The sequence below is a fragment of the Propithecus coquereli genome, unplaced genomic scaffold (assembly GCF_000956105.1).
Source record: "Propithecus coquereli isolate 6110/MARCELLA unplaced genomic scaffold, Pcoq_1.0 Scaffold882, whole genome shotgun sequence".
Taxonomy (NCBI): Eukaryota; Metazoa; Chordata; class Mammalia; order Primates; family Indriidae; genus Propithecus; species Propithecus coquereli.
Window position 1 is genome coordinate 29,611 of NW_012155085.1, and position 25,970 is coordinate 55,580.

The window sequence follows — 25,970 nt, forward strand, 5'->3', positions numbered from 1 at the left end:
TCCCCTTCAATTCTTTTTTCCCCCTATCCGACTGCCACTGGAAACTCTAAACACATATCTGATAGTATAATATCTCTCCAGTTACAAACAGCCAGTGATGCTAACCAATTTATTATAGCATCAAATCCAGAATCTCCAGCAAGGTATTCAAGTCTCTCCAGGTGCCTTCTTTGTCCTTCCTTTGGCTTTCCCTTTGCTGCGACAATGGGTCCGGTCATCATCTGTAGCATATGTGTTAATATCATACTCTGGGATTGGCTGTTGGTGGCGTCGCGGCTAAGCTCGTGCAGCAGTGGCAGTGTCGGTAGCAGCTGCAGTGAAGAGAATTGGCGAGATGTCTCACACCACCGCGCTGGTACAGCCTACCAGGAGGCCAGAAGGCAGAACTTATACGCTATGAATCTGTGAATGAGTACATGGAAGGGATCTGCAAAATGTATGAAGAACATCTGAAGAGAATGAATCCCAGCAGTCCCTCCAGCACATATGATGTCAGTCAGTTGTTTGATTTTACCCATGATCGGACAGACCTCAGCTGCCTGGTTTACTGAGTGGCTACCCAGACATACCAGCCTTATAAGAAAGACTGGATGAAAGAGAAGATCTACACGCTCCTTCGTCAGCAGGCTCAACAGGCCAGGAAATAATTGAGTTGGAAGCATCAGGGGTTGGGGGTGGGCTTGGAACACAGGTGTGTACAGCGTGCTGTAGTGGAAGTTTTGTATTATAGTAATCCTGTTTCCATTTGGTTACACTCTAGCCAACGTTGAATATATTAGATGAAATGTGAAGATCTTGTTCAATCTGAAACCCTCATTGCCCCCCTTTTCCTTTTTTTTACTTAAACATTTTTATGATGATTTAGATGGAAGTTGTTCTTTGTCAGTTAATGTTATTTCCAATCCTTCAAACTGTTCACATCTGCTTTACAACATTCACTGTACTAACCCTTCAGCATGGGGTGGGGGATTGTAACACAGTTTAGTTATGTCCTCAATATAAAGTCTTAGTGAAAAATAAATAAATGTTCTTTGTTTATTAAAAAAAAACTCATGCTCTGTAAACCTATATCTTTCTCTTGCTCTGTAATCCTATCTTTCCTCAATAAACCTCATTTTTGTATTGCCTTAAAAAAAATGGCTCTCCCAAAGTGCTCAAGTTAATCTCCTTCTAGTCTTTACTACCAATAGGTCCCCCTGTAAATCTCTCAGATAGCTAAATTTTTTCCATTCTTCAAAACACTCCTCTTTGGGTTTAGTTTCTTGATCTTGGAGGTCAATTGTGTGAGAACTTTGAGAATCCAGCTCCTCTGGTTCAAGTGTATACATGTATAATTTGCATAATGCATATATATAGATATAAAACTTGAAAGGACAAGGAATTCCCACTCCCACAGAAAGACAGAAAATGCGATTTTATCAAATATTACCAAAAAAGATTTTAGGTGGAAATGTTTGGGGCCTGAGCCATACATCAAGGCTGACAAGCCAGTCCAGGCCTAAATTAGGCCATAAGATCTGTCACTTCCTGACTTTAAAAATCCTATTATTACAAACAGTTCATGATTTTAAACGTGGTGGGAGACTAGGGTGGGAAAAATAAATATGTCTCAACCGTTGCCTATTTTTCCCAATTAGACTCCAATTTTTTCTTGATGTAGTATTCTTGGGAGAATAAATTTCTTCCCAAGGTCATATAGCTAGTAAGTGGCAGTTCAGAGATTGAAATCTTTCAGACTCCCTATCCTAGTCTCTGTTAATGACTTAGTTCTACCTGAAATTCAACACCAAGTTTCTTGTTTTTAGTTCCTTTGATTATAAAGGAAACGAGTTTGATTCTTTCTGAGATGCAGTACACCTCCTCATTCCAGATTCAAAACACAGCCTGTACACCGACCCAAATCAGACTTAGAGATTTTTGTCCATCCTTTGATTCCACTTGACTATTTTCCTTGAATGAGACAATTTACCTTGGCATTTAGAATGCCCCATCAGGCCTCCAGGATTTTCCTTACTCTGGGTTGTGAATGTGAAGCACAGGATCTACTCCCAAGTCTGCCATTTTAAGGTAATATTGCTTATGTTTATATAAAATTACAAGCTTTTTTTTTTTTTGAGACAGAGTCTCACTCTGTCACCCAGGCTAGAGTGCAGTGGTGTCATGATAGCTCACTGCAACCTCAAACTCCTGGCCTCAAGCAATGCTCCTGCCTCAGCCCCTCAGCCTCCCAAGTAGCTGGGACTATAGGCACTTGCCACCATGCCCAGCTAATTTTTCTTTTTCTATATTTAATAGAGACAGGGGTCTCACAGTTGCTCAGGCTGGTCTTGAATTCCTGACCTCAAGTGATCCTCCCACCTCAACCTTCCAGAGTACTAGGATTACAGGCATGAGCCACCATGCCTGGCCACAAGGCTTTTTTACATCAATAATTTCATTTAGTCTTCATAATCCACCAGTTACAGAGGTAGGACAGGCATCGTTAGCTTGAATTTGCAATGGAAAAGTGAGTTCAAAAACAGAAAGTGACTTGGCCAAAGTTTCATAATACTGCTGACCTAGACCATAAACTTGAGCTTTATTTCAAATCCACTTGTCTCTTTACCCTCTAGGCTCAAATCCCCATAATATATATGTTTGGAAATAGAAGAAAGTTCTAGAGACATCACCGTTTTTTTTTTTTTTTTTTTTTTTGAGACAGAATCTTGCTCTGTTGCCCGGGCTAGAGTGCCGTGGTGTCAGCCTGGCTCACAGCAACCTCAGATTCCTGGGCTCAAGAGATCCTTCTGCCTCAGCCTCCTAAGTAGCTGGGACTACAGGCTTGCGCCACTGTGCTCCACTAATTTTTCTATGTTTTGTAGAGACGGGGTCTCGCTCTTGCTCAGGCTGGTCTCAAACTCCTGAGTTCCAGCAATCCTCCTGCCTCAGCCTCCCAGAGTGCTAGGATTACAGTCATGAGCCACCGCGCCCTGCCCACTGACTGTTTTTTTATATCTAATTTTCATCGTTGTGTGTTCTTAGCTTTCCAATCTCCTTCCCCAAACATGATGAAGTTTGGGGATTACTTCTGGTCTAGGCTGGCTGTGGCCCTAAACCTGAGCTTCCACTGAGGCAGCTGGCCCTGACACACAGACTTCCTGAGGGATCTGTCAATAATGCCAAACTTTTCTTCTCCAACCTGCTCCAGGAAGAACTCTGCTTCTTGGAGGTTGGGGTGGGGAGGCGGTGAGAGGAATAATGTGAGCTCCCCTAAGCAGTGTTCTTGTCTACTGCTCCTGCCTGAATTGGCCGGGGAAGGGTGTGTGGAGGAGAGAGTTGTGTTCATGCCTAACTACAGGAATTTGAATAACCCACACCATTCAAAACCAGGTGCCCTCCCACCTGGAAACTCTTCAGTCTATGACTCAGACCCTTACTTCTCCCAGGGAAAGAAGAAATATTTTAATATGCCGTATATTACCAGCACACACTGCAAACCATCACCAACAACTCAGTAGAACTGCAGGACATGGGGAAAATATGACTCCTTTATGAACCTCGATTTACCCATTTACAAAAAGAGGAAGTTGTATCAGAAAATCACCAAAGTCCCTTCTAACGCTGAGAGTTTATATTCTCAGTTTCTGAGAGATTCTGATCACCTTTGGAATTGATCTGACTAGTTGTTATCCCTAGATGATTGCAAAACAAGAGTAAGAATCAATTTTAGCTCAAGTATGTCTTATAGATCTTGTTTTCCAGGCCACAGCTATATACATGAGAAGCAGATGCTCAGTAAGGTGGAGAGACTACCTTATCCAAGCCACAAGGCCTGAGCTAGACAAATCCACAGCTGTGCTCCACGGTAGTCTCTATTTGTGCTGCAATCAGAATCAGATTTAGAACAACATATTAGAGGAGGAGACAACTTGGCTTCTCCTTCCTACTCTGCAATCCCTCAGCCTGTTGCAACTTATGAAAGGCATCAAAGCCAGTGGAAAAATACGAGGTCTTGATCTACGAACTCCCTGCAGACATCCTAGGGATATTCCAGGGACAAGGTTGGCTTTCTTCCTGGCTAAGATCAGAAAGGGCAGGAAATATTTACAGATGAAGTGATATGATATTTGGAATTTACTTCAAAGTAATTCAGTGTGTATGGGTATGTGTGCAGAGGTGGGGGCTGTGGTAAGAAGCTTTTTTTTTTTTTTGAGACAGAGTCTCATTCTTTTGCCCAGACTAGAGTGAATGTCGTGGCGTCAGCCTAGCTCATAGCAACCTCAAACTCCTGGGGTCAAGCGATCCTACTGCCTCAGCCTCCTGAGTAGCAGGGACTACAGGCGTGCGCCACCATGCCCGGCTAGTTTTTTCTACATATTTTTAGTTGTCCAATTAATTTCTTTCTATTTTTAGTAGTAGAGACGGGATCTCGCTCTTGCTCAGGCTGGTTTTGAACTCCTGAAGTCAAACAATCCGCCCGCCTAGGCCTCTCAGAGAGCTAGGATTACAGGCGTGAGCCACCGCGCCCGGCCTGTAAGAAGCTTTTACAAATGTAGATAAAGTGAAATTGGTCATGATCAACCATGAGTTGTATTGACCACGGTTGAAGTAAGTAATAGGTATGTGAGGTTGATTATGCGCCTTCCTACTTTTTGTATATGTTTGAAATTTTCCATAATAAAAAGGAACAAGCTGCAGATATTAAGGGTGGGGGATTCTTAAAACCAATGGGTAGAAAAGGAATAGAACAGATTAGAGGACACACAAGAGAGAGATGAATGGAGCAGGAAGGGAAATGAAAAAAAGAAAAAAAAAAAGAAAGAATGGGTACTTATATTAGCATTCATTGAACCCTTATTATGTACCAGGCATTTCCGGATATAAATTCTTAGTTAATATTTATTTAAAAAGTCATTATTATTGTGCTCTTTTATAAAAAAGACACTGATACACAGAAAAATTAAATAACTTGCCCAAAATTGCATAGCTAGAAAGAACTCAAAGCCAGATCTGTTTAAATCCTAAATCCAAACTTTTTCCTTATACACAGTGGGGAGGGAGAAAAGGAGAGAGTAATGGGAGATAGCAAGGGGTAGAAAGTGTAGGAATGGGAACAAATATAGGAGAAAGAATGAAATTCAGTGACTTCAGAATCAGGGACTCAGTTGATAAGAAAACCTTCTAAAGTCATCACTGGAACAGCAGGTAGCAAGGGCTGCCATTGCTCAAAACTTGTCTCTTCTAAGGAATGATTAATCTTTCATTCAAGGTAAGTTAATAGAAAATCTACTACATGCCATGGATGCTGTGCTTGCTGCATAGCATAGTCCCTGTCTTCCACAGGAGGATGCATGATCTCCTAGAAATTTGTGCCTCCACTGTGAGCAGTGTGAATTAAAACAAAATTCTAAGATGCCTGCCAACTGAACAGACTCCTTCTCAGCCAAGAGGATCCTGGAGGAACCTTAAAACTGAATTCCCAGTCATGATGGATTGGGAGGTCAGACACTACCTCATTATAACCCTTTTTTTGCTAATCATTGGCCATCAGGCTTTTTTCCTTAAGGGCTAAACAGAAACTAATCTTGTGATCTACTCCTCCCTATTTGTGGTTCCAGCTCTGCAACTAACCAGCATTCTTTCCTGATAAGAGACTGCCAACCATGGAGTGGTTTCAACCAGTCTCTGAAGTATGCACGGAGAGGGTTTTCACATCCTCTGCTTTACCTTTTACATCAGAGGGCCACCATTTTCTGAACACAGACCCCATAAAGGGGCATAAAGCTCCATTGCACAGGAACATGTTTCTCTTTCATAAATATTCATGACTCCTCCTATAGCTTGTTGAATATGTATATTTGGCCACCCTGCTCAGCATAAATTCCTGTTCCCATTGTCACTTTCTCAAAGTACATGCTCTCGGCTCCTGCCTAGGGCTATTGCTTCCCAGCCTGCAAGATGGCCAGCCTGCAGGCTGCAATCCTTTATGAGAATTAAAGCTCTCCTTTCCAAATTTATAAACCTCATCATTTCTTTGGTTGACGCCATCCCTACCTAAAACTTCTTGTGAATATGTGCACGAATGCACGTGCAAGCTAAGTTACAGCAGAAAAAGAACAAGGGAGAGATAAATACAGAACTTGAGGAAAATTATGTAAGTCCTTCACAATGATAAAGCAATGCTATTTAGCATGTACTTTGCTTCTTCCTTCTCCATTAAGAAAAATACATATTTAAACTTAAAAAAAGAAAAAATGCAGGATGAAAAGAATTTAAAGTTAAATCTGAGATATTAATAAAAGCCATCCACTTATTCTATGTGAAGTATGGACATCACACAGACAAGTAGATCTTAAGATAAAAAATTAAAACCTTAAGTTATCTGCTTTTGTTCTGCAATTAAAGGTGACATTAAAATATTTAATAGTTGGGCATGGTGGCTCATGCCTGTAATCCTAGCACTCTGGGAGGCCAAGGCAGGAGGATCACTTGAGCTCAGGAGTTCCAGACCAACCTGAGCAAGAGCAAGACCCCATCTCTAATAAAAATAGAAAAAATTAGCCAGATGTGGTGGTGTGCAACTGTAGTCACAGCTACTCGGGAGGCTGAGGCAGAAGGATCACTTGAGCCCAGGAGACTGAGGTTGTTGTGAGCTAGGCTGATGCCCCAGCACTCTAACCTGGGCAACAGAGTGAGACTCTGTCTCAAAATAAATAAATAAAATAAAATATTTAATAGTATGATCTGGGCACAACCAATCAGAACAAATGCTGGGCTCCAACAACTGGTATGCATATATCTGCATACACATGCTGAGGACCATTCCTGCCTATAACCGCAAATGCCAGACATCTTGACAGGCATGCAAATGTCCTGGATTTCTTAAGTTGGGAAATAAACTTCAGAAGCTTAAGAACAAGTTCTACTTGGAGCTATTGCTATTCTTTAGGACATATTTTAAACAGATGATTTATAAACATATGTGGGTGCTGAGCACAGAATGGCAAAATGGGTTATCAAAAATCAACCACAAGCATCTTGATTAAGGAAATAAGGAGTAAATTAAACTCTAGGTCTGGGTGGAGGGTTCTGCACTTGGTTTCTTTCTGCCCTACAAATTTATAATTTGTTTAGTGGAAGACACAAAAGGGATGCTGATTAAATAATGTATAGATCATTGATAGTTGACAAAAATAGCTAATAAGAGAAATGATAGACTTAAGATATAAAACATCAATTGCCTGAGTGGGTAGACAAAAATAGGCACCAACATCATATAGTAATTCTTGTAAACTTAGATGGTTATTTACTTCACCTTAAGTTAAAAGTGACCCAATAAAAATAAAAAATAATAATAAGCTAACTATTAATAATAATGTTTCAAAGACACTGAAGAAAATGTCATCTTGGACTCTATTAATTGTTGCATAGTATCTAAAAGAGTGTACTTTTTTTTTTTTGAGACAGAGTATTGTTCTGTTACAGGGGCTAGAGTGCAGTGGCGTCATCATAGCTCACTGCAACCTCAAACTCTCAAACTCCTGGGCTCAACCTTGTTATTGTGTTCATTTGGAGATTAAGTATGGTTTAAGGAGATATGGATGGGTGCCAAGTTCATTAGAGGTAGACTTGTGATGTTTAATTTTGTTAGAGCCAGTTCCCCTCGGCCCCAGGAACAGAGAGGCAGAGTCACCGAGGCTGCAAATGGCAAAGGAGTTTATTGGCCAACTCAAACCAGGGTCCAAGTCCCAGAGCACCAACGCAGTGGCCTCTTCAGGATCGGACCCCGCCCTGGGGTAAAAGTTAAGCTTTTATACCTTTTACACACGGCACACAGGTTTCACACAGCACACTGGGCACACCTTTCCCCCTCCCCTCCTTAGTTCATTGGTTCCTTTAAAAGTGGCTGATTGTGTTGGCTCCTGATTGGTTCCTTTGAAAGTGGCTCCAAGCCTCGGGATTTTCACGCTGGCGTCAGCTCTGGTCAGCATCATTTCGGGGGAAAGGGCGGTGTCATTTCGGGGAAATTGAAACTTAGGCCTACTCCAGGAAGTTCAGCCTGTCATGGAGTCACTCCTGCTCTTACTCCTGTTTTTCATTCTGATTAACTATATTTAACAAACAACTAAAAGCAAGCACGGTTACAGAAGCAAATAGCATCAGTTAGAATCAGAGAGAGAGAGCACATTTGTCTCTAATCTCAAACAATTCGTCTCACACAAAGCAAAGTACATTCTCCTACTATCAATTCCAGTGTTTCAATTTAACATGTCAACTTGTGAACTAAAAATAAAATCCTGAACTTCAGTTGTCTCATCCCTGAAGCTGTGTGAATACACTTCTAGATACTTACCTGAGTCAGGCCCTGGGGTATGTGCTTTAGAGTTATCATCACATTTAATTCTCACAGCAGCCCTACAAGGTAAATAATATTATTACCCTGATTTCACAGATGAGACAACTGGGGACAGAGACATTAACTTTTTCAAAGTCAAGCAGTAGTCAGTAGCACAGATGGGCATTGAACTCATTGGTCTCTAAAGCCTCATAGTGAAAGATTTGGCCATTTTGTGAACTGAGAACAAGAGAATGCTAAAGAGCTTAGGAATGTGCGTAGGTCTGTGAGGTAAGAGGAAAGTCTTCTACATGGCTACCCTAAAGGTCCTGGGGACCTGTATGGCTGGATCAGGTATCAGTGATTAGGCCACAGATTATAGGCTTCTGAGAACTCAGAAATCTGAGATAACAAAAAGCTTGTCTTCCACTAAATTTCACACAAATTTTATCCCACCCAGACTTCAGTTCCTAGAGGCAGAAAAGGCCTTTCGTATGAACCTGGAAGGGGGAGGGCAGGTGGAAGGGGCTGGATGACCAGAGGCTTAGAACTGAAGAGGAAGAATTTTTCACTTCAATTACAAGGGAGTTTAGTAAAGCTAAGCTGACAATGAAAAGTTGGATGGATGGTTGCAGAATGGGAGAGCCGGTAGCCAGGGAAAACAGTTCTGTGTCTCTTTATTAATCCAAATACTTCCCAACATCTTTCTGGTTGTTATCTTTATCTTCTTAGGGCCTCACAAGAAATAGGATTATAGAATAATCAGGGCACAGATGATTACAATCCTTTATAGAGGATGAAACTCAAGCCCAGGGCAGTTTCCTGACTCACAGTTTAGAGTTTTCTCCCTGATTACTTTCCACTGTGAATGTGCATCCGTCATTTGTGCTACTTCTGCTTGCAGGCCAGGGGACAGAATGCTTGGCAAAGTGTCTGAGACACTAGACCTCCAGAGCTGATTACACAATGCAGTGTTCTATTGAGTGATAAAAGTGTGAGGGGAAACGACAAAGGATAAATAGTCATCTAGGGCAATGCTTCTCAAACTTTAGTTTGCATATACGTTACATGATAGTTTTGTTTTCAAAAAGCAGATTCTGATTCAGTAGTGGTGGCTTTACTTCCTGGATATGGGGCAAGCACCTGGGAACTGCCAATCACTTGGAGAGGGTAGTAGGGTGAGTACCTCAGGTTCCAAAGACGAAAGTCTCCACCTTCCTGCCAGAACACGTGTGAGTCCCACGTCTGGCTGCAGGGGTGGGGTTGGGGAGCCCATGGGGTGGTTGAATACGGCTTTGCGATTGGAGGGCACATCTTCAAACTGGCCCCTGCCAGGGGCTCAAAAGCGTCCGAGATCCCTGGGGACCTTGGACTTGCCTAGACCTCCTAGCAGGAGCCATGATCCTGCAGTTCTGGGCCTCCTGTCTTTTTCCCCTATTCCTGGTCGGCTTCACTCAGCAGACTCTGAAGCCAGAAAATATGAAGGTGAGTGTCCCGCAGGGGATCCAGGCTGATTTAACTAACCTGGCTACCAGAGATCTGAGGAGTTCTCTCCTTTCCTCTTCTTTCTGAAGGACAAGATCCACCGTTCCCACCCGGCTTCAGAAATTCTGACACTGCTGTTGTTTGCAGCAGAGACTCTCCTTAAACCAACTCTCTTATTTCCATCTTCTTCTCTGCACCTAGTGGTTCTTAAACTGAATGTGTGTTTGGCGATGACAGCCTTGGTTCATTCTCCTTTGCCACTTCCCCCTGGTCCCTTGATAGCTCAGAGCCTGTCCCCTCCATGGTGGTCTGTAACTTGGTGCAGTACTGTGGATCCTGGGAAATGAGGCATAATGTAGTAAATGGATTGAAAAGAAAGCTGACCTGGTTTCTCTTGGAAAAAGCCTGCTCAGCCAGAAACCCAGAAGGAGAAAGTCGAGAAACTGGTGCTGGAATGTGCTCTAGAATTTTCAAGGTCAGGGAATGAGGAGCTTTTTATCAGGGAATAATACAATACATAAAGCCAGGTCGGTTGTCCTCCAAGATTAATTTTAGGGCGGGTGATGTGGTGAGGTGGAGACAATGCTCAGATCAGAGGATTTGTTCTCAGATATTGGAGCTGCTCCAAATCATCTGATGCCATTCAGAAAAGTTCCTATAGTGGATGTCGTTAGCCACTTCTGTAAAAGATTTGTCTTAGGTTGCAGGGTAGGACCCGGTAGATCGCCTGAGGCACCAACAAATTTTAACTTTAAAATCCAACAAACTCATTCAAGAACTTGGCCTCAGTGGTGGCAGTAAGCCAGTTATACATCTTTTATTGGCCCCTTTCTCTCCTCTGTAAAAGGTGGAGAACAATGGCCATCATATAATGCGGTTATTCCCACACCTGATTTGCATAAGAATCACCTGGAGAGCTTGTTAGAGCAGAGATTCCTGGGCCCCACCCCTAGAGTTTCTGATTCAGTAGGTCTTAGGGGGAGCTCAGGAATTTACATTTCTAACATGCTCCCAGTACATACTCATCCAGGTCCCCAAACCTGAGCTTTGTGCTGTAATCTCTGTTATTGGCTTATGTGAAGTGTAAGATGACATAAAATGTTCAAAGATTGGTGGCTGTATTAAGGTCACAGCTCACTTGATAGGACAACCTCTGAGGGGCACCCAGGTCTACACTGCCTGGTTGGGTATGGAATTCCTGATGAGAAAATCATCTTGTGAATGAAAAGCTGTGTTCTATGGTATCCTGACCTCTTCGAACAGACCTAAGCAAATGGGAACAGAACTGAAAGCCAGATAGGAAGGATTGAGCTCTTCAAGTCTGCAGTTTTTTAAAGAGTCTGCATCCCAGTTCATAGGGTGATATCCATGTGAGAAGCCAACTTTGGAAGCTGTTGAGCCCAGAGCTAAGGCAAGGAAAATGAAAACACACAAATGATAGTCCACACGATGATTTCCATCTGACTTTTTATTACAGTAGCAAGAAAGGCAAAGGCTAGAAAGGTGACACGAAGGCAAAGAGAATGCAGGTACATAGATGACAACCTATCATAGTGCGTTTCTTAGACTAATATTCCCAATAATTTGGACAAATGTATATGCACACATGTGTACAGATGTATGCACACATAGGGAAAGGGCTTGCCCTAGGGCAAGCCTCCTTCTCTGCAGGATAGTAAAGAAGAAGCTAGTCCTGGTGACAGAACCTATAGACTTATAAGATGATAAAGAGTTTCTCACCCCACTCTCCCCATGGAAGTTCACCCATAGGCAATTCCTTCACTGCATGGGACAAGCCTTTACAGACAGAGACTCCTTGAAGCCCAATTTGCTCTAAAATTCTGTGACTTTTCTCTATATGGCCAGGAATCTGACCTATCTTACCAGATTACATCTTGGCCTTTAGTTCCAGGTTCTGTCTGCCTTTTTTTCTTAGCATGTTTGCGGATAGAAAGTTTTTCCTCTAGACTGTTTCTCTACAATATAGGCCTGAGAAGAAGTGGGTATTGAGGATGAGTTTTGTAGTTACCAGTGAGCACCCCATTGGCAAGCCGGGAAAGGCCCTTCAATGGGATCCAGAGGAAAAGCAAGTTTTGGGCCCAGCTTTGGGTGGAGGGATTATAATACCAGAACATACAGATGAGGAATTTATGGAACACTTATTTATGTCATGAGAAATCTTGCAAAAATCTGTTAATAATATCTGAGAAAGGATGGGATGACTGGAATGGGTTATTGTGATTGGGGAATAGAATGTCAGAGAATGGAGGTAAATTGTATTAATGTAAACAATATTATGAAGAGCACTTGTTCTGCCACACACACAGACACACACACACACAAAATGGATTGTAAATTAGAAGACATAAATGCTCACTGTGGCCTCAGTTCTAACAAAAACTTACACTTGTAAAGGTCTCCTCAGTTCTTAGAATTTCAAGATATTACATGATGGGTCTTTGAGTGCTTTGAAAAAGTCTGCAGATATTGGGAATTATTGTTTATCATATATCATTACAGTTATTTTTATTACATTCCAGATGGATTGCAACAAAGGGGTGACAGGCACCATCTATGAGTATGGAGCCCTCACCCTTGATGGCGAGTACATCCAGTTCAAGCAGTATGCAGGCATGAACGTCCTCTTTGTCAATGTGGCCACCTATTGAGGCTTGACAGTTCAGTATCGTGGTAAGAACTCATGTTTCAACTCTTGCAGAACTAGCTTTACCAGATAGCCATATTCTAATTCCAGAAGGTTTTACTAATGCATTATTGGGGGGTAGGGTGGGAGAAGGGATCAGGTGACTCTACTTTCCTATATCTTGCTCCTTCTCTGCTCCTTAGAATGTCAGGGGGATTATCTCTGGATTTGAGAACTAAGACTTTCCCAAAGATTTAGTCACAAAGACTATCAGCAACACACCAATAGTTGCTCAAGTTGAATTGTTGCTGAGTGCCCTGAAGGAGAACATACAGTGTAGGGAACACATACTGGGGCTTCTCAGTAAGAAAGTGTTAGAAGGGACTTATTATATTAATAGGATCTGAGCCTGTATTAGGTGATTTGGGAAAGGGTTTAAGAAATCGAAGCTTTGTTCTGGATTGGATGCCATCAGGAAATAAAGAAAATTATGTGATTGGGTATCTTAATATTGCAAATTGTATCTACATGGTGGGAGAAACTAAGGCTAAAGCTATAACTGGTAAAGAAGCAGTAGTCACTCATATTGGCAAGAATAATGGTGCTTGCTTCGGCAGCACCTATATTAAAATTAGAACAATACAGAGAAGATTAGCATGGCCCCTGTGCAAAGATGGCACACAAATTTGTGAAGCGTTCCATATTTTTTTTTTACATGTCCCTACCAGATTCCCACTTTTTTTTTTTTTTTTTTTTTTAAAGACAGAGTCTCTCTCTGCTGCCCTGAGTGGAATGCCATGGTGTCATCACAGCTCACTGCAATCTCAAGCTCCTGGGCTCAAGCGGTCCTCCTGCCCCAGCCTCCCAAGTAACTGGGACTACAGGCACACATCACCAGGCTTGGCTAATCTTTCTATTTTTAGTAGAGATGGGTCTCACTCTTGCTCAGGCTGGTCTAGGACTCCTGAGCTCGAGCGATCCTCCTACCTCAGCCCCCCAGAGTGCTAGGATTATAGGTGTGAGCCACCGAGCCTGGCCCAGATCCCTAGATTCTTGCTTTGCTGTTCATATTTTAATCTATCCAGTTGAAGTAGTCTTTTCACCACCAGACCCTTCCCACGTAAGCTCAGTGAAGAATTTGTTCATTAAATGTTAAACCATGAACGATGAAAAAAATGTTAAAATTTCTCCCGGCTCTCAAATTTTAGTTATTTTTAGATTCAAAGTAACACTGTAAAAAACAATTCAAGCCAACTTTCTTAGGATTTGGTATAGAGGTAGAAATAGAATAAGGTTTGGAATAGAAAGTAGAAATATTTCATATGCATTAATGAGAAATTTCACTCTTGAGGACTGTACATAGCTGCTCCTTTTCAAAGGTGTTTACCCTTTATATGTATTTCCCTTTCAACTTGCCAATTTCAGTAGTGTGTATTTTTAAATCTGTTTTACATGTTTTTGGATGATACTATAAGATTTTGAGTCTTCATTGATCTCATTGAAATGATTCATTTTCAACATTCTATTCTTTATTTTTAAATATAAGAAACAGAATACATTAAAATTATAGATATTTGACATTTTAAATGAATGAAATTAAAAATGATCAAAAAAGAAAAAAAAAAGAATGATGGGCCGAGCGCGGTGGCTCACGCCTGTAATCCTAGCACTCTGGGAGGCCGAAGGCGGGTGGATTGCTCAAGGTCAGGAGTTCGAGACCACCCTGAGCAAGAGCGAGACCCCCGTCTCTACTAAAAAATAGAAAGAAATGATCTGGACAACTAAAAATATATATATATATATAAAATTAGCCGGGCATGGTGGCACATGCCTGTAGTCACAGCTACTCGGGAGGCTTGAGGCAGAAGGATTGCTTGAGCCCAGGAGTTTGAGGTTGCTGTGAACTAGGCTGACGCCACGGTACTCACTCTAGCCCGGGCAAAAAGAGTGAGACTCTGTCTCAAAAAAAAAAAAAAAAAAGAATAGGGTGATGCTTCGTCATTCTTGTGATTTGGACAATGTTCGTGTTTTGTCAGTGTTCAGCCATAATTATGGAGTGGTCTTATTTTTGTCTTGATTCATCATGGTCTTGTGTTGTGTGATATTATTGTTCTATGAAACTGTTTGTTTCCAGAATGCCAAAGCCTAGTTGTCACTCCCAGACCATAACCTAGCTTTCAGGGGTTGATTTTATATTTCTCCCTGGTGACTTCTGATAACAACAGGAGAGAGGATTGATCTTTGATCTTTTGGAAAATGCTCTTAGGTTCTGTAGGCACCTCCAAATAACAGAGGAGAAAAAAATGAAGTTTTCTGTTTGATTGGTGTGAGGGCTCTTTAGAGTGACTGGTAATATGGGAGAATGCTCCATCTCTCCAAATGTGGCCTAACCTTCTATGGCGGCTGAGGTACGTTTTCCATTTTTTCTGTGCACTCATTAAGGAAGAGTTTGGTATTCCTGTTGATCCAAAAAAGCTAAAGTTCTAGATTCGTTATACTAGAGATAGATGCAGTTTTTGACAGGCCAAGAACTTTATTTTATGCTTTTAAGCACTGTTCAAGATAAATTGAAAAGGTTTATTACACCAAATGTCATAGAAAAGTAGATCAAAGTAATATATAAACAAGCTTTAAGAAAAATTTTCCACATATTGACGTTGCTATCAATTCAACTGATCAAAAATATAAAGTCCTATCATTTATCTTAATGGAGCTTCAATAATAACAAATCTCAGAATTTTCTCCTTTTTAAATATCACTTAAATTTAAGCATATTATAATCTTGCATCTAAAATATATGGTTCACCAAATATTGACATTTTAAAATTAGCATTCAGAAAGTGCTGCTTGATTTAGGCAAAAATTATATTAAAATAACCACTCAAGCAAAGCACAACAAAAGACAAATTGTTCACATTACCAAGAGAAGCTAAAGATTTTTTCAATTTAATGGTGAACTTATGTATAAAAAAATATTTCTTCAAGGTACAGATTGGGGTAAGATCCACACATTTAAAAGAATTTTGGGGTCACTTTATATTTTTTATTTTTATGAATAATCAACTCTAGGGAAAACCTGAAAAGCTATAGACTAAATTTTTATAAAACCTCAGGACCTAATTATAAGAGCCCAAACAGCAGTTTAGTATCATTTAGCAAGTAGGGATTTTCCTCCCTTCAGAAAATTAAATTTGAAAAATATGGTAAATTTTAAAAGTTGTGATGTGTAAATAGCAGTTCCAAGGGATGTGATCTGCTTTTAAATTTGTTTCAATGTAATTTAGTTTTAAGTTAAATTTGTTATGTGTTGAATAAGTAATATATTTACAACATGCAGAATTCAAAAGATAGGAAAGGGTTTAACAGTGGCACCTTCCATGTATCCTTCCCTTTAGGTGACCAATGTCATCAGTTTATGGTGTAAAATTCCAGAAATCTTTTATGCATATACAAGCAAATATTCCTCTCTCTTTCTCTCTCTCAAGCACAAATACACACACACAAATGATTCTGTACCTTGCTTTTTTGCATAATAAAATATCCTGGACATTAATCTGCAAAAGTATGTGGTAAGCTTCCTCATTCATTCCTAAGGCATAGTTTTCCATTGTGTTGCTGTGATATAATTTATTAAACTAGGTTATGAGAATTTTAAAGAGCATCTCATTCAAATTTTACTCCAGATGAGGAAATTTAGAGAGTTAAAAAAAAAATTGCTGAAGGACTAGAGTCAAAGTTTGGTAAGTTTTTCTCTTATAGAAAGGAAATATTCTTGATGGCCAAAGATAAGAAGGAGGTGAGTATGGACAGTACTGAAGAACTATGTAAAAACAGGAAGGCACTATCCATTTTAGAAGAGGTTCCGAGGGGAGACGCCAGCAGACAGAGCTGAGTCTCACTGAGACTGGCTGGTGCTGCTTTTGGGGACTGAATAAATCTGAACTGAAAAAAGCTGGAGATGAAAATAATGGTGAGTCTAGACAGACAAGTCAGAAGGCTTCCTGGTAGTGACAAAGAGCAGTTTGGAGTTTGTAGCCTGGAGTCCCAGGGAATGTTCCAGGGAAATGGCATCAGTTAGGTCCCTGGAATTGATGAGAGGGTAGAGAATTCTCTGGAGGTAGGCTCGGAATTTCTCTGATTCCCTCTACCCCTCCTAGGGTGGAGCACCAAACAGTGCTGTTGGGAATGTGACTGGAGTGTCAGCTTTTGTCATCATGGGACATTGGGAGAAGGGGAAGGTAGTGTGTCCATTTTGTTTGCCTTTTCCTTAACAGTACATTTGGTCAGTCAATCCACCAATTAAGGAAGGATTCTTCAGAATCAAGCAGGACTCTCACACAAGACTAACCAATCTGTGTGTGTGTGTGTGTGTGTGTGTTTTAATAAGAATTCCCATTGGGTGGTAAAGTGCAGCTAGTTATGGGAACTACCACACAAGAAAAACAGCAGCCATTTGGATGAGTTTCTGGAAACTGGTCTTCTAGTTTTTGCTCCACCCCCTCAATCTCTATAATCTTGAATCTTTCCCTTCATACTCCTCAGTTTATTCATGTGATAAATGGATAAATGGTCTTTCACTGCTTGAGGTAGAGCTTCTGACCAGGCTACCCATGCTATTCATTCTCTACTTACAGAATTGAATGCACTACAGGAGGAACTGAGGAATTTTGGTGTCATTGTGTTGGGCTTTCCCTGCAACCAGTTTGGAAAACAAGAACCAGGAAAGAACTCAGAGATCCTTTCTGGGCTCAAGTGAGTGCCTGTGTGGGACCCTGCAGAAACCCTGTCAGGATTTCCATTCCTCATTCTGCCTAAAAGCCTTTTCATTGTGGAAACCTCTGGGGTGGTAGTGGCAGATTGATGGGTTGAAGAATATCACCATGATGCTTTGAATTCAATCCAGTCCTTTTGGTAGTGCTAAAATATCCTCTTTACTTTTGGATTTTTTGATGGTGAGACTAAGGGAAGATCTAATGGAAAAGGAGCACAAGGGAAGAAGGGAATATAGGAAATGGAAATGAGCCAGGAAGCCCAAGCTAAAATATTGCCTTTCAATTTTATTGGAATTTTCTATTGGCTCCATAACGCCTACTGCATGAAGTCCTGGTTCCCCAAGATCTGTCTTTCCTCACCTTCCCTGTCTACAATCTCTCTCTATCTCTGATTAGCTGTTGTGGTGAATTGGTGGTGCCATTACTTTCCGTCTTGGTCTTAATTTGGATCCTCTTGTGAATACTCTGATTCATTGAAGGTACGTGCGTCCAGGTGGAGGCTTTGTCCCCAATTTCCTGCTCTTTGAAAAAGGGGATGTGAATGGAGAAAATGAACAGAAGGTCTTTACTTTCCTTAAGGTGAGTGAACATAAATCTGGCATGGATTGGTCAGGTAGAGATGCCCTGAAAGCAGTGGGGCTCATGTCTAGGACTGCGGTTGGACTCCTTGAAAAGAGATGCTCAGATAAATTCAAGAATCATGGCAATATCTCTTGTGAGGCTTTGGCCTTAAGTAGAGGACACTCATAATGGATGATAGCTCTGACATGGACTAACCTCCCCTAATGAATGGTAATGATTCATTCATTGAACAATCATTTTTCAAGTCTCTATTATGTGCAAGGAACTGTGCTATACAATGAGCTAACGAAGATCAATAGGGCATAGTCTCTTCCCTGAAGGAACTCACATGTAATCAGGAGACATACATAGACATGGATAATATAGAGTACCATGTGGTAAGTGACTTTAGAGTCACAGAGTGTTAGAAACACAGAATACCACTATAGAAGGGCCCCCAAGGATTTCTTAGTCCACCCATCCCCAAATGCTGATCTGCAGAACAAGACTGGCCACTGTTCAAATATTTACCCTTCCACAACAAACTGGAAAAAAAAAAAGGAACAATGTGGGGAGGTTTCATAAAGCTCAACTTATTGAATATAAGACCAGCATTTATTCTGATACTAAATTACTATTAGGTTTAACCATGTATATTGCCTTTTTAGTTGCTCAAAAATGGTGCTATCATCAATCTTATGTGGTTCGACCTAATTAAAAATCCTTCATTTTTTGAATTTATGGTTATAGTAAACTTTTAATTATTCTCATTGTTCAAAATGAATGTTAATTATTCTACATTATTCTCCAAAAATTCATTATTGAAATTTTCCTGGCCTAGGAAGCCCCAAACTCTGAGAACCACTACTCTAAACCAACCTATTATTTTTCAGCTAAGAAAACTGAAACTGTAAAAATGATATGACTTGCCCAAGGAAACAGAAGATATTCTTTTATTGAAGCACCATGATAAAATCACGGGGATGGAGGAGAGACAGGGAAAGGAGGAATGCTTTCTGTTCACTATTATACTCTCTATAACTTTTGGTGGTTTGACTGGTAGTTGGTGTATTGGTGATAATACATTGCAATGTCTGTGGTTGATTGGAAGCATGTTAGTAGTTAATATATTAAGATATATAACGGTAAGTAGATTCTCTAGGAGTGGGGATAAGACCAGACCACACGGAAGTAAAAATAAACTTATCTTTCTATTTTTTATGTCTGTGCCCCAGAACTCCTGCCCTCCAACCTCTGATCTTTTGGGCTCATCAAGCCAACTCTTCTGGGAGCCCATGAAGGTCCATGACATCCGCTGGAACTTTGAGAAGTTCCTGGTGGGGCCCAGTGGAGTCCCTGTCATGCGCTGGTTCCACCGGGCTCCCATCAGCACAGTCAAATCGGACATCCTAGAGTACATAAAACACACTAATACCCAGTAGGAAGGGCTAGTGACTGGGAGAAATCACCACCCTGCTTATCACCTGAAAGACATGTTTAACAAAGGATCCATCTTTGCTCCACACTTCTTTCTACCCAACCTCCATGTGACCAAACCATCCAGTACTACCCAAGCAGCTGCTTGTGCATGTGTGTGTAGCTGCATGTGTGTGTGTGAATGGATATGTGGGAGTGTACTTGCATGTATATGCATGTGTGTTTGTGTGTGTGTGTGTGAAAATTAAGGGAAAGAAAACATATCTCCCCAACTCTCTTATCCTGAAATATCAGATTTTTTCCAATCTATTCCAGAGGAAAATCATACTTCAGGGTAGATGGTTCAGACTACCCATGCCCCTAAAAAAGCAAACCCCAGAAGTTTTGACATCTATCCTTTCCCCATCCTGAAGGTTTTAAAAAAGCAGGAACTGGCAGTAAGACTCTCTAGGTCCACTTTAGCCTCCTTTCTCCTCTAATATAGGCATGCGTTGTTAAACTTGTCCCATCACTAATTAGTCCTCCTTTGTTTCTCTGCCACCAAGTAGTTCTCTTGTAGAAGCTCTGAAGAAAGAGAGAGAGCAGAAATCTCACCTCACATGAAGAGAGGGGCATCTCCATGATGGTGGGTCCCAAAACCCCTCTGGGTCAGACCCTACCAGAGCCTTCCTTGGTGCCTGTCCCTTAGTGCATTCAGGTCATGGCACCTGGGCAGGGATGTCCTTTTATTCTGGATGATGGGCTTTCTTCTCGCCCAACTTTAAGCTCATTCTCATCACCCTCAAATTAAAAAAACTCTGCAGAAACCTGGCTCTGTGTGGTATTTTCTCAGTCCTGTACTATATCTGGAGTCATAACTCTTCTTCATCTCTCACTTTGTCCCTGTTTCCTTGACCCCTCACTTGGTTCTTCAGTGTTTTGTTTTCCTCAAAAGCACTCTAGACCTTTCCTTGGTACATTCAAAAGCACTTGGTGGGACTGGCTGCTCAGAACTGCTGTGGACTGTGTGTTCTCTTGGTGTCAGGTCCTTCTTCACCCTCCCCTTCTGGTCTCCTGGACAGGACTCTACATGAGAGGAAATTTTTCTTCTCAAAGAATCTTCTCTCCCTCCCTACGATGAATAGGCATATATTTCTGTTTATAAAATTAATTCATCCTCACTATTAAAATCTGAAAATAGGCTGAGAGTGGTGGCTCACACCTATAGTCCTAGCACTTTGGGAGGCCACAGTGAGAGGATCACTGGAGCCTGGGGGTTTGAGGTTACACCGAGTTATGATCACACCACTGCACTCTAGCCTAGGTGGCAGAATGAGACCTTGTCTCAAAAAAAAAAAAAATCTGAAAACACATAAAAGAAAAAGGACATAACAAAACAAAAAAGGCATAACAAAAACACATCCTACTCAAAGGTGCAAAGGACCTGCTGGGAAGTTCTTTCTGGCCCATGCTGTTTTATAATTACAATTCAGTCTTTTATAATGGATACAGAAAATCAGATATTAAGGAAAGAGAAGATTATATGAGGAAGTGAAATAAAATAGCTGTTTGTCTCTTCCTTTCACAAATTATATGAAACATAAGTATTTGCACTTAAAAAGTACTGAATTTACATATCAGTGAACAATATCAAACATTATGGGGATTATGATCTTGCTGTGTACCTAATTAGAAATGCGGCTCCTGACTTAGTCTTTATACAGCAACATGAAAATTGATAAACTAATCCAGAAACGATGAGGAAAATGATCCATAAGACCTTAAAATTCATAAATGGTAGACACCCATGAGAAAATAGAAAAAGGAGCTCAGCAAATATTTTCAAAATATTTGTATGCTTTGTCTTGAACTCAAAATCTAGTAAGGATGGATTCTTTAAAAATCTGATTATCCTTGGCCATAAACCATAGGATCTGAGACTTGCTTTCTTCTTTTTTTTGAAACAAGGTCTCGCTCTGTTGCCCAAGTTTCAATGCTCACTATAGCGCAGTGGCATTATCATAGCTCACTGCAACCTCAAATCCCTGAGCTCCAGTGATTCTCTGCATCAGCCTCCTGAGTAGCTGGGACTATAGGCAAGTGCCACCACGCCCAGCTGATTTTTCTATTTTTTGTAGGAATGGGGTCTTGCTATGTTGCCAGGCCGGTCTCAAACTCCTGGGACCAAGTGTTCCTCCAGCTTTGGCATCCTGAAGTGTTGGGATTACAGGTGTAAGCCACTGAACCCCACCTGAGACTTTCATAAATCTTTTACTAACCACTATGGCAGTTGTGAGCACAGTGAGGAGATTACAGAACAAATGGTGTTGAGAAATGTGTGTTTCATTTTGAGTTTCTTCTAAATCTCTGAATTTGTTAAGAACCTCCAGGGATCTTAACAGCCCTTAGAAGGGTTCCAGATCTGGTACTATTTTCAGATCAGGATAACCAAGGACCAGGAAGTGGGTGGAGGAAGATGAGATGGCACAATGTATAAAATTCTCTCCAGGTACTAGTTTTGCCTAACCCAGGAATCTGTAGTCACTGTACAGAAGTGAACACTCCAGAGGAGTGACATTCCTAAAGTAATGAAGGAAGAAGACTGCAGCCTCCAGCCTAAGTGCACTGTGCCTGAGTATCTGGAAGAAGTCTCCACCTGCCCCTGCTTGGAAAAATCCAGGTTTTCTACTTCTGATGTCCTCCTGTGGCTGTCCCTGAAGAGAAAATAAAGGTTGCTCTGGAAAGAGCCAAAACCAGGGAAATGAGAAACAAATTTCTTTGCAGTGGGAGGTGAGCATAGGTGAGGGGCAGGTGTGCCAGAGCAGTTCAGATCAGGATGTTATAGATGATGATGAAAGAGCTCAGCAAATTTCACCCCAAAATATGACTTCTTGGTATACAGTATTCTCAATTAAAGGCTCTTAGAGATTAACAGACCCTTGGAAGAGGCTTTCCCTCTATCTACATAAACTGGACTGACCTGATCAAAAGATCAAAGGGGGCAATTGACTTCCTTTCCTCTCCCTGTTATCTCAGTATATTGCAGGAAAAAAAGATCAAGAAGGCACTAGACCTGGCCCAAATTATTTGAAACATAATACCTGTCTCTCAGGTTAATTTACAAGTCAATCTATTTCCCCCATCCATTTGTCCTCCCTAACACCATTTGTCACCCCTAAACAGAATTATTTGCACTCCTCATTTCCCCTCCCCTCCAAAAAGACAGATATAAAAATATGTGAACTTCATTGGGATATTGGGTAATGGCTCTATGTGATTCTCTCCATGAGAATGATAAATAAACCTATCTCTTATTAATCTCTCTTAACTGTGAGTTGATCTTTCAGCGAACTTTCAGGGGAAAGGACAAGTTTCCCCTCACCCCTACAATAACGAGGATGACAATGATGATGATGATGATGATGATAATAATAATAATAATATAAAAGTCTTTTTAAAGAGAGGATCAAGAGATAAAAATTTCCACTTCTCTCCTTGTCAAGCTATCTCTATAACAGAGCTCAGCCCCCAAGGAAAGCTACACAGAGAAACTTCTGGGAGGGAGCAGACTGCCCAGGAATGTCTCAAGAGTTCCAGTCTGTTGTAGTAGTTAGAAGTTTACTACTATTATTATGGTGATTATCATCGTTACCATCACAGGCACTAGTACAGAACTTTTTCTTCAAACCAAAAGTTCCCACAACCTGTCATCTAAGTCAGGTAAACTGGAGCTAATTGGGTCCATAAGCCCACTACCCCTTAAATACCCTACCAGCCATCTAGAATCACTAAGGCTCTGTTGATCACAAAACTTTTTGGGATTAGCCGGGTGTGGTGGCACACACCTGTAGTCCCAGCTACTTGGGAGGCTGAGGCAGAAGAATTGCTCAAGCCTGGGAGTTTGAGGTTGTAGTGAGCTCTGATGGCACCACAGCACTCCAGCCTGGGCAACAAAACAAGACCCTGTCTCAAAAAAAAAAAAAAAAAAAAAAGAAAAGAAAAGAAAACCTTTTGGGGAGAGTCTGGATTCTTTCTAATCACATTATTCCCAGATTTGACAAGAAGCCCATTCCTGGATGTAAGACCCTGTTCTTGAAACCGCAAGGGAGTTTTGGTCTAGGTCGAGTTGCTGAGATATAAGAAACTGCCACAAGACAAACTACCATCAGAGATGTCTTTCAACCCCCAAGACCTTGGACTGCACTAATAATACCATCAACAGCAAAAAGAAAATAGAGAAAAAGAGCTTAGCAGACTCCACATTTATAAGCATACACGAATACAGATAAACACTCAACATAAAACGAAGCTTAAGAGGTTCCAAATATACAAACTACAATTTCAACTGATAAGCCCTGGGAGTGCCCACAACCTCATAAACACTTGGGGGTTTATCCAATCCAAAACAAATGGGAATTCCCTCAGAATTCCCCAAACTGACAGGGGCATCCCCTACTGTGTGGTACCTTCAAATAGCCCTCACGCACCAGGGTACAACTTTCAAAATCCAAATCCAGAGTTCCTTTTTTCAGAGGCAACCAGGAGGCAATCACCAATGCCATGGAGGCTACTAATAGTGTGATGGAGACGGGAGAGTCCAAAGTCGACCACCAGCAAACATGGCCAGGCAGCTGCTAAGGGAAGCTTTTGGTCTCTCCCCACTCCACAGCCACCAAACCATGAGCAACACCATTCCGGACAATTCTGTTGAATTAATTATTTTTATACACACTGACTGGATTGTACTTATTAATATTTTATTTAAGATGTTGATATTTAGATGTATCAATCGAATTGTTCTCATTTGATTTGTTTTCTTTTGTTTTTACTTTGGGTGCTATTTATGTCAGGTTTTGGTGATGCTAATGAGTAAATTGGGCAGTTTTCCACTTATACCTTGGAACTGCTCAAGCCACAAGAATTATCTGATCCTTGACGATTTGACAGCACTTACCTAAGGGAATGAGGACTTTTCTTGGTGATTATAAATCACCAAGATTTTTCAATGGAAAGCCATTTGACAGCCCCTTCATTTACTTCTGTGGTTATTATTCTATGAAGATGTATAACTTGAGTATATCACATAAAGTCTCTGATTCTCAGTGTTTTCATCTGTTGAGAGATAATGATACTAAAAATTAAAGGGTGTACTGCCCATAATGCTCTAGCTTGATGCCTGGCCCTCCCCGGCCCTACGGGGGCCTTCTCCAGGGCGCCGAGCCCTGCACGTCCTTGGAGCGGTGGGAGTCGGGTTTGGGAGCGAGGGAATGGGGCGCAAGGACCGGGTTGGAGACGAGAACGCGTTATTTATTCTGCGAGCTGATTTTCAGCACTGCCTGAGTTTAAAGAAAAAGAAAAAAGCCGGGGAGGAACAGAAGAGGACAAAGTGTGGGAGAAAACTGGGCCAAACAAATGTCTCTTTCTTGGTCAAATTTTTCAAGTGTCCACCAAATAAATTTCTTAAGGTTGACGCTGCGCAGGGTCCTGTCTCCCTGCCCCTTCCCCACCTCCGCACTCCTCCGGAGAGGCTCCACGTGGAACACACTTGAAGAAAAGCCAAACCAGCGGACACTTGCGACTGAAGATTGTCTTAACCCCCAGCGCCCTCAGCTCGGCGAAAGAGATGCGTGTTCCTCCTCTGACAAATTCGGCAGTTTCTTGTGCCTCAAGCGAGTTACTTTGTTTCATAGGCCAGTTATGTTATAAAAATGTTTGAAGATTAGAAGATTTTCAAAACTTGTATATTAATAATATATGTATATATACATATGTGTGTATATATATATATTTCTTTTAATGGTCTTTACCAAGTATTGCATAGCCTCGACTTTCTGTAATGCTCTTCCTTGGAATAATAGGAAAATCCTTTGTCTAACGCTGCAACTGCCTAATACTTTTCCCTGTGTATGCGTAGGTCGCCTCAAGAGACTGAGGAAGTGAAGCATATCCCTGGAATTGGCGTATTTTCAAAAGAAACATTTAAACACTTGGGTGTAAACTCATTTTTGTCGGAATAAAATGAGATAGATTCAGTTCAAAACGCTGTTTCCACGTGGCTCTATGGCTTAGTTGGTTAAAGCGCCTGTCTCGTAAACAGGAGATCCTGGGTTCGACTCCCAGTAGGGCCTTAACCTTTTCCAGAGAAAATCGGCTCTTGCCGGAAATCATTTTGTGTTGGCGAGTTACTGCGTCTTCCCACTGATCCCCCCAAATTCTCACCAGACTTACAGCGGTAGAACACAATTACATACATTATGAGTTGTCCAACTGCAATCTGTTCCTTACTTTTGAAAAGCAAATTCTTAGGGAGATGACAATTGAAATGCAAAATACTGCCAAAGAATAAAGCATGCGACCTCACATCAATCAATTTTTATGTTTTCTGTTAAACGGTGGCAAAATGTTTTTGAGCACTAAAGCACCCAGACATGTAGATATATATAGTCTCTTTAGATTCCAACAATCTCTAGCTGTATAATTGATTTCACAAAATAAGATAAATTAAAAGAAAATTAGTATGTTTCCAGGGGCATGCTTACCACTTTAAAGACGACATGAGGAAGAACAGTTAAATGCACATGTTAATCCTCTTAAGGAAAGGACTGGAAAACCTTATGATGATCAACTGGAAGCTAAAATTTCCTAGACTTAAGAACTCCTAAAGCTAGGACAAAGTTGCTGTGGGAAAAAAAATAGGTTGGAGAATTCTGACAAATATCTAAAGCTGCTTAGCTTCAGCCCTAGGAAGTTCTATGCCTTTTTATCTCCCATTCATTCA

General features: G+C 41.1%; 1 protein-coding gene, 1 non-coding gene and 1 pseudogene across 2 annotated transcripts; all 3 read left to right on the top strand.

Annotated features, from left to right (window-relative positions):
• The first annotated feature begins 334 nt into the window (after positions 1-334).
• On the top strand, positions 335-647 carry LOC105826364 (annotated as a pseudogene).
• Positions 648-9,712: 9,065 nt separating this feature from the next.
• Positions 9,713-19,218, top strand: GPX6 (glutathione peroxidase 6). Its single transcript, XM_012664336.1, has 5 exons — positions 9,713-9,799; positions 12,340-12,490; positions 17,078-17,195; positions 17,695-17,794; positions 19,012-19,218. The coding sequence occupies exons 1-5, from the start codon at positions 9,713-9,715 to the stop codon at positions 19,216-19,218; spliced, it is 663 nt and encodes a 220-aa protein (XP_012519790.1).
• Positions 19,219-25,246: 6,028 nt separating this feature from the next.
• TRNAT-CGU lies at positions 25,247-25,320 on the top strand. The gene has a single exon. It is a non-coding gene; the product is annotated as a tRNA-Thr (tRNA).
• The last annotated feature ends 650 nt before the right edge of the window (positions 25,321-25,970 follow it).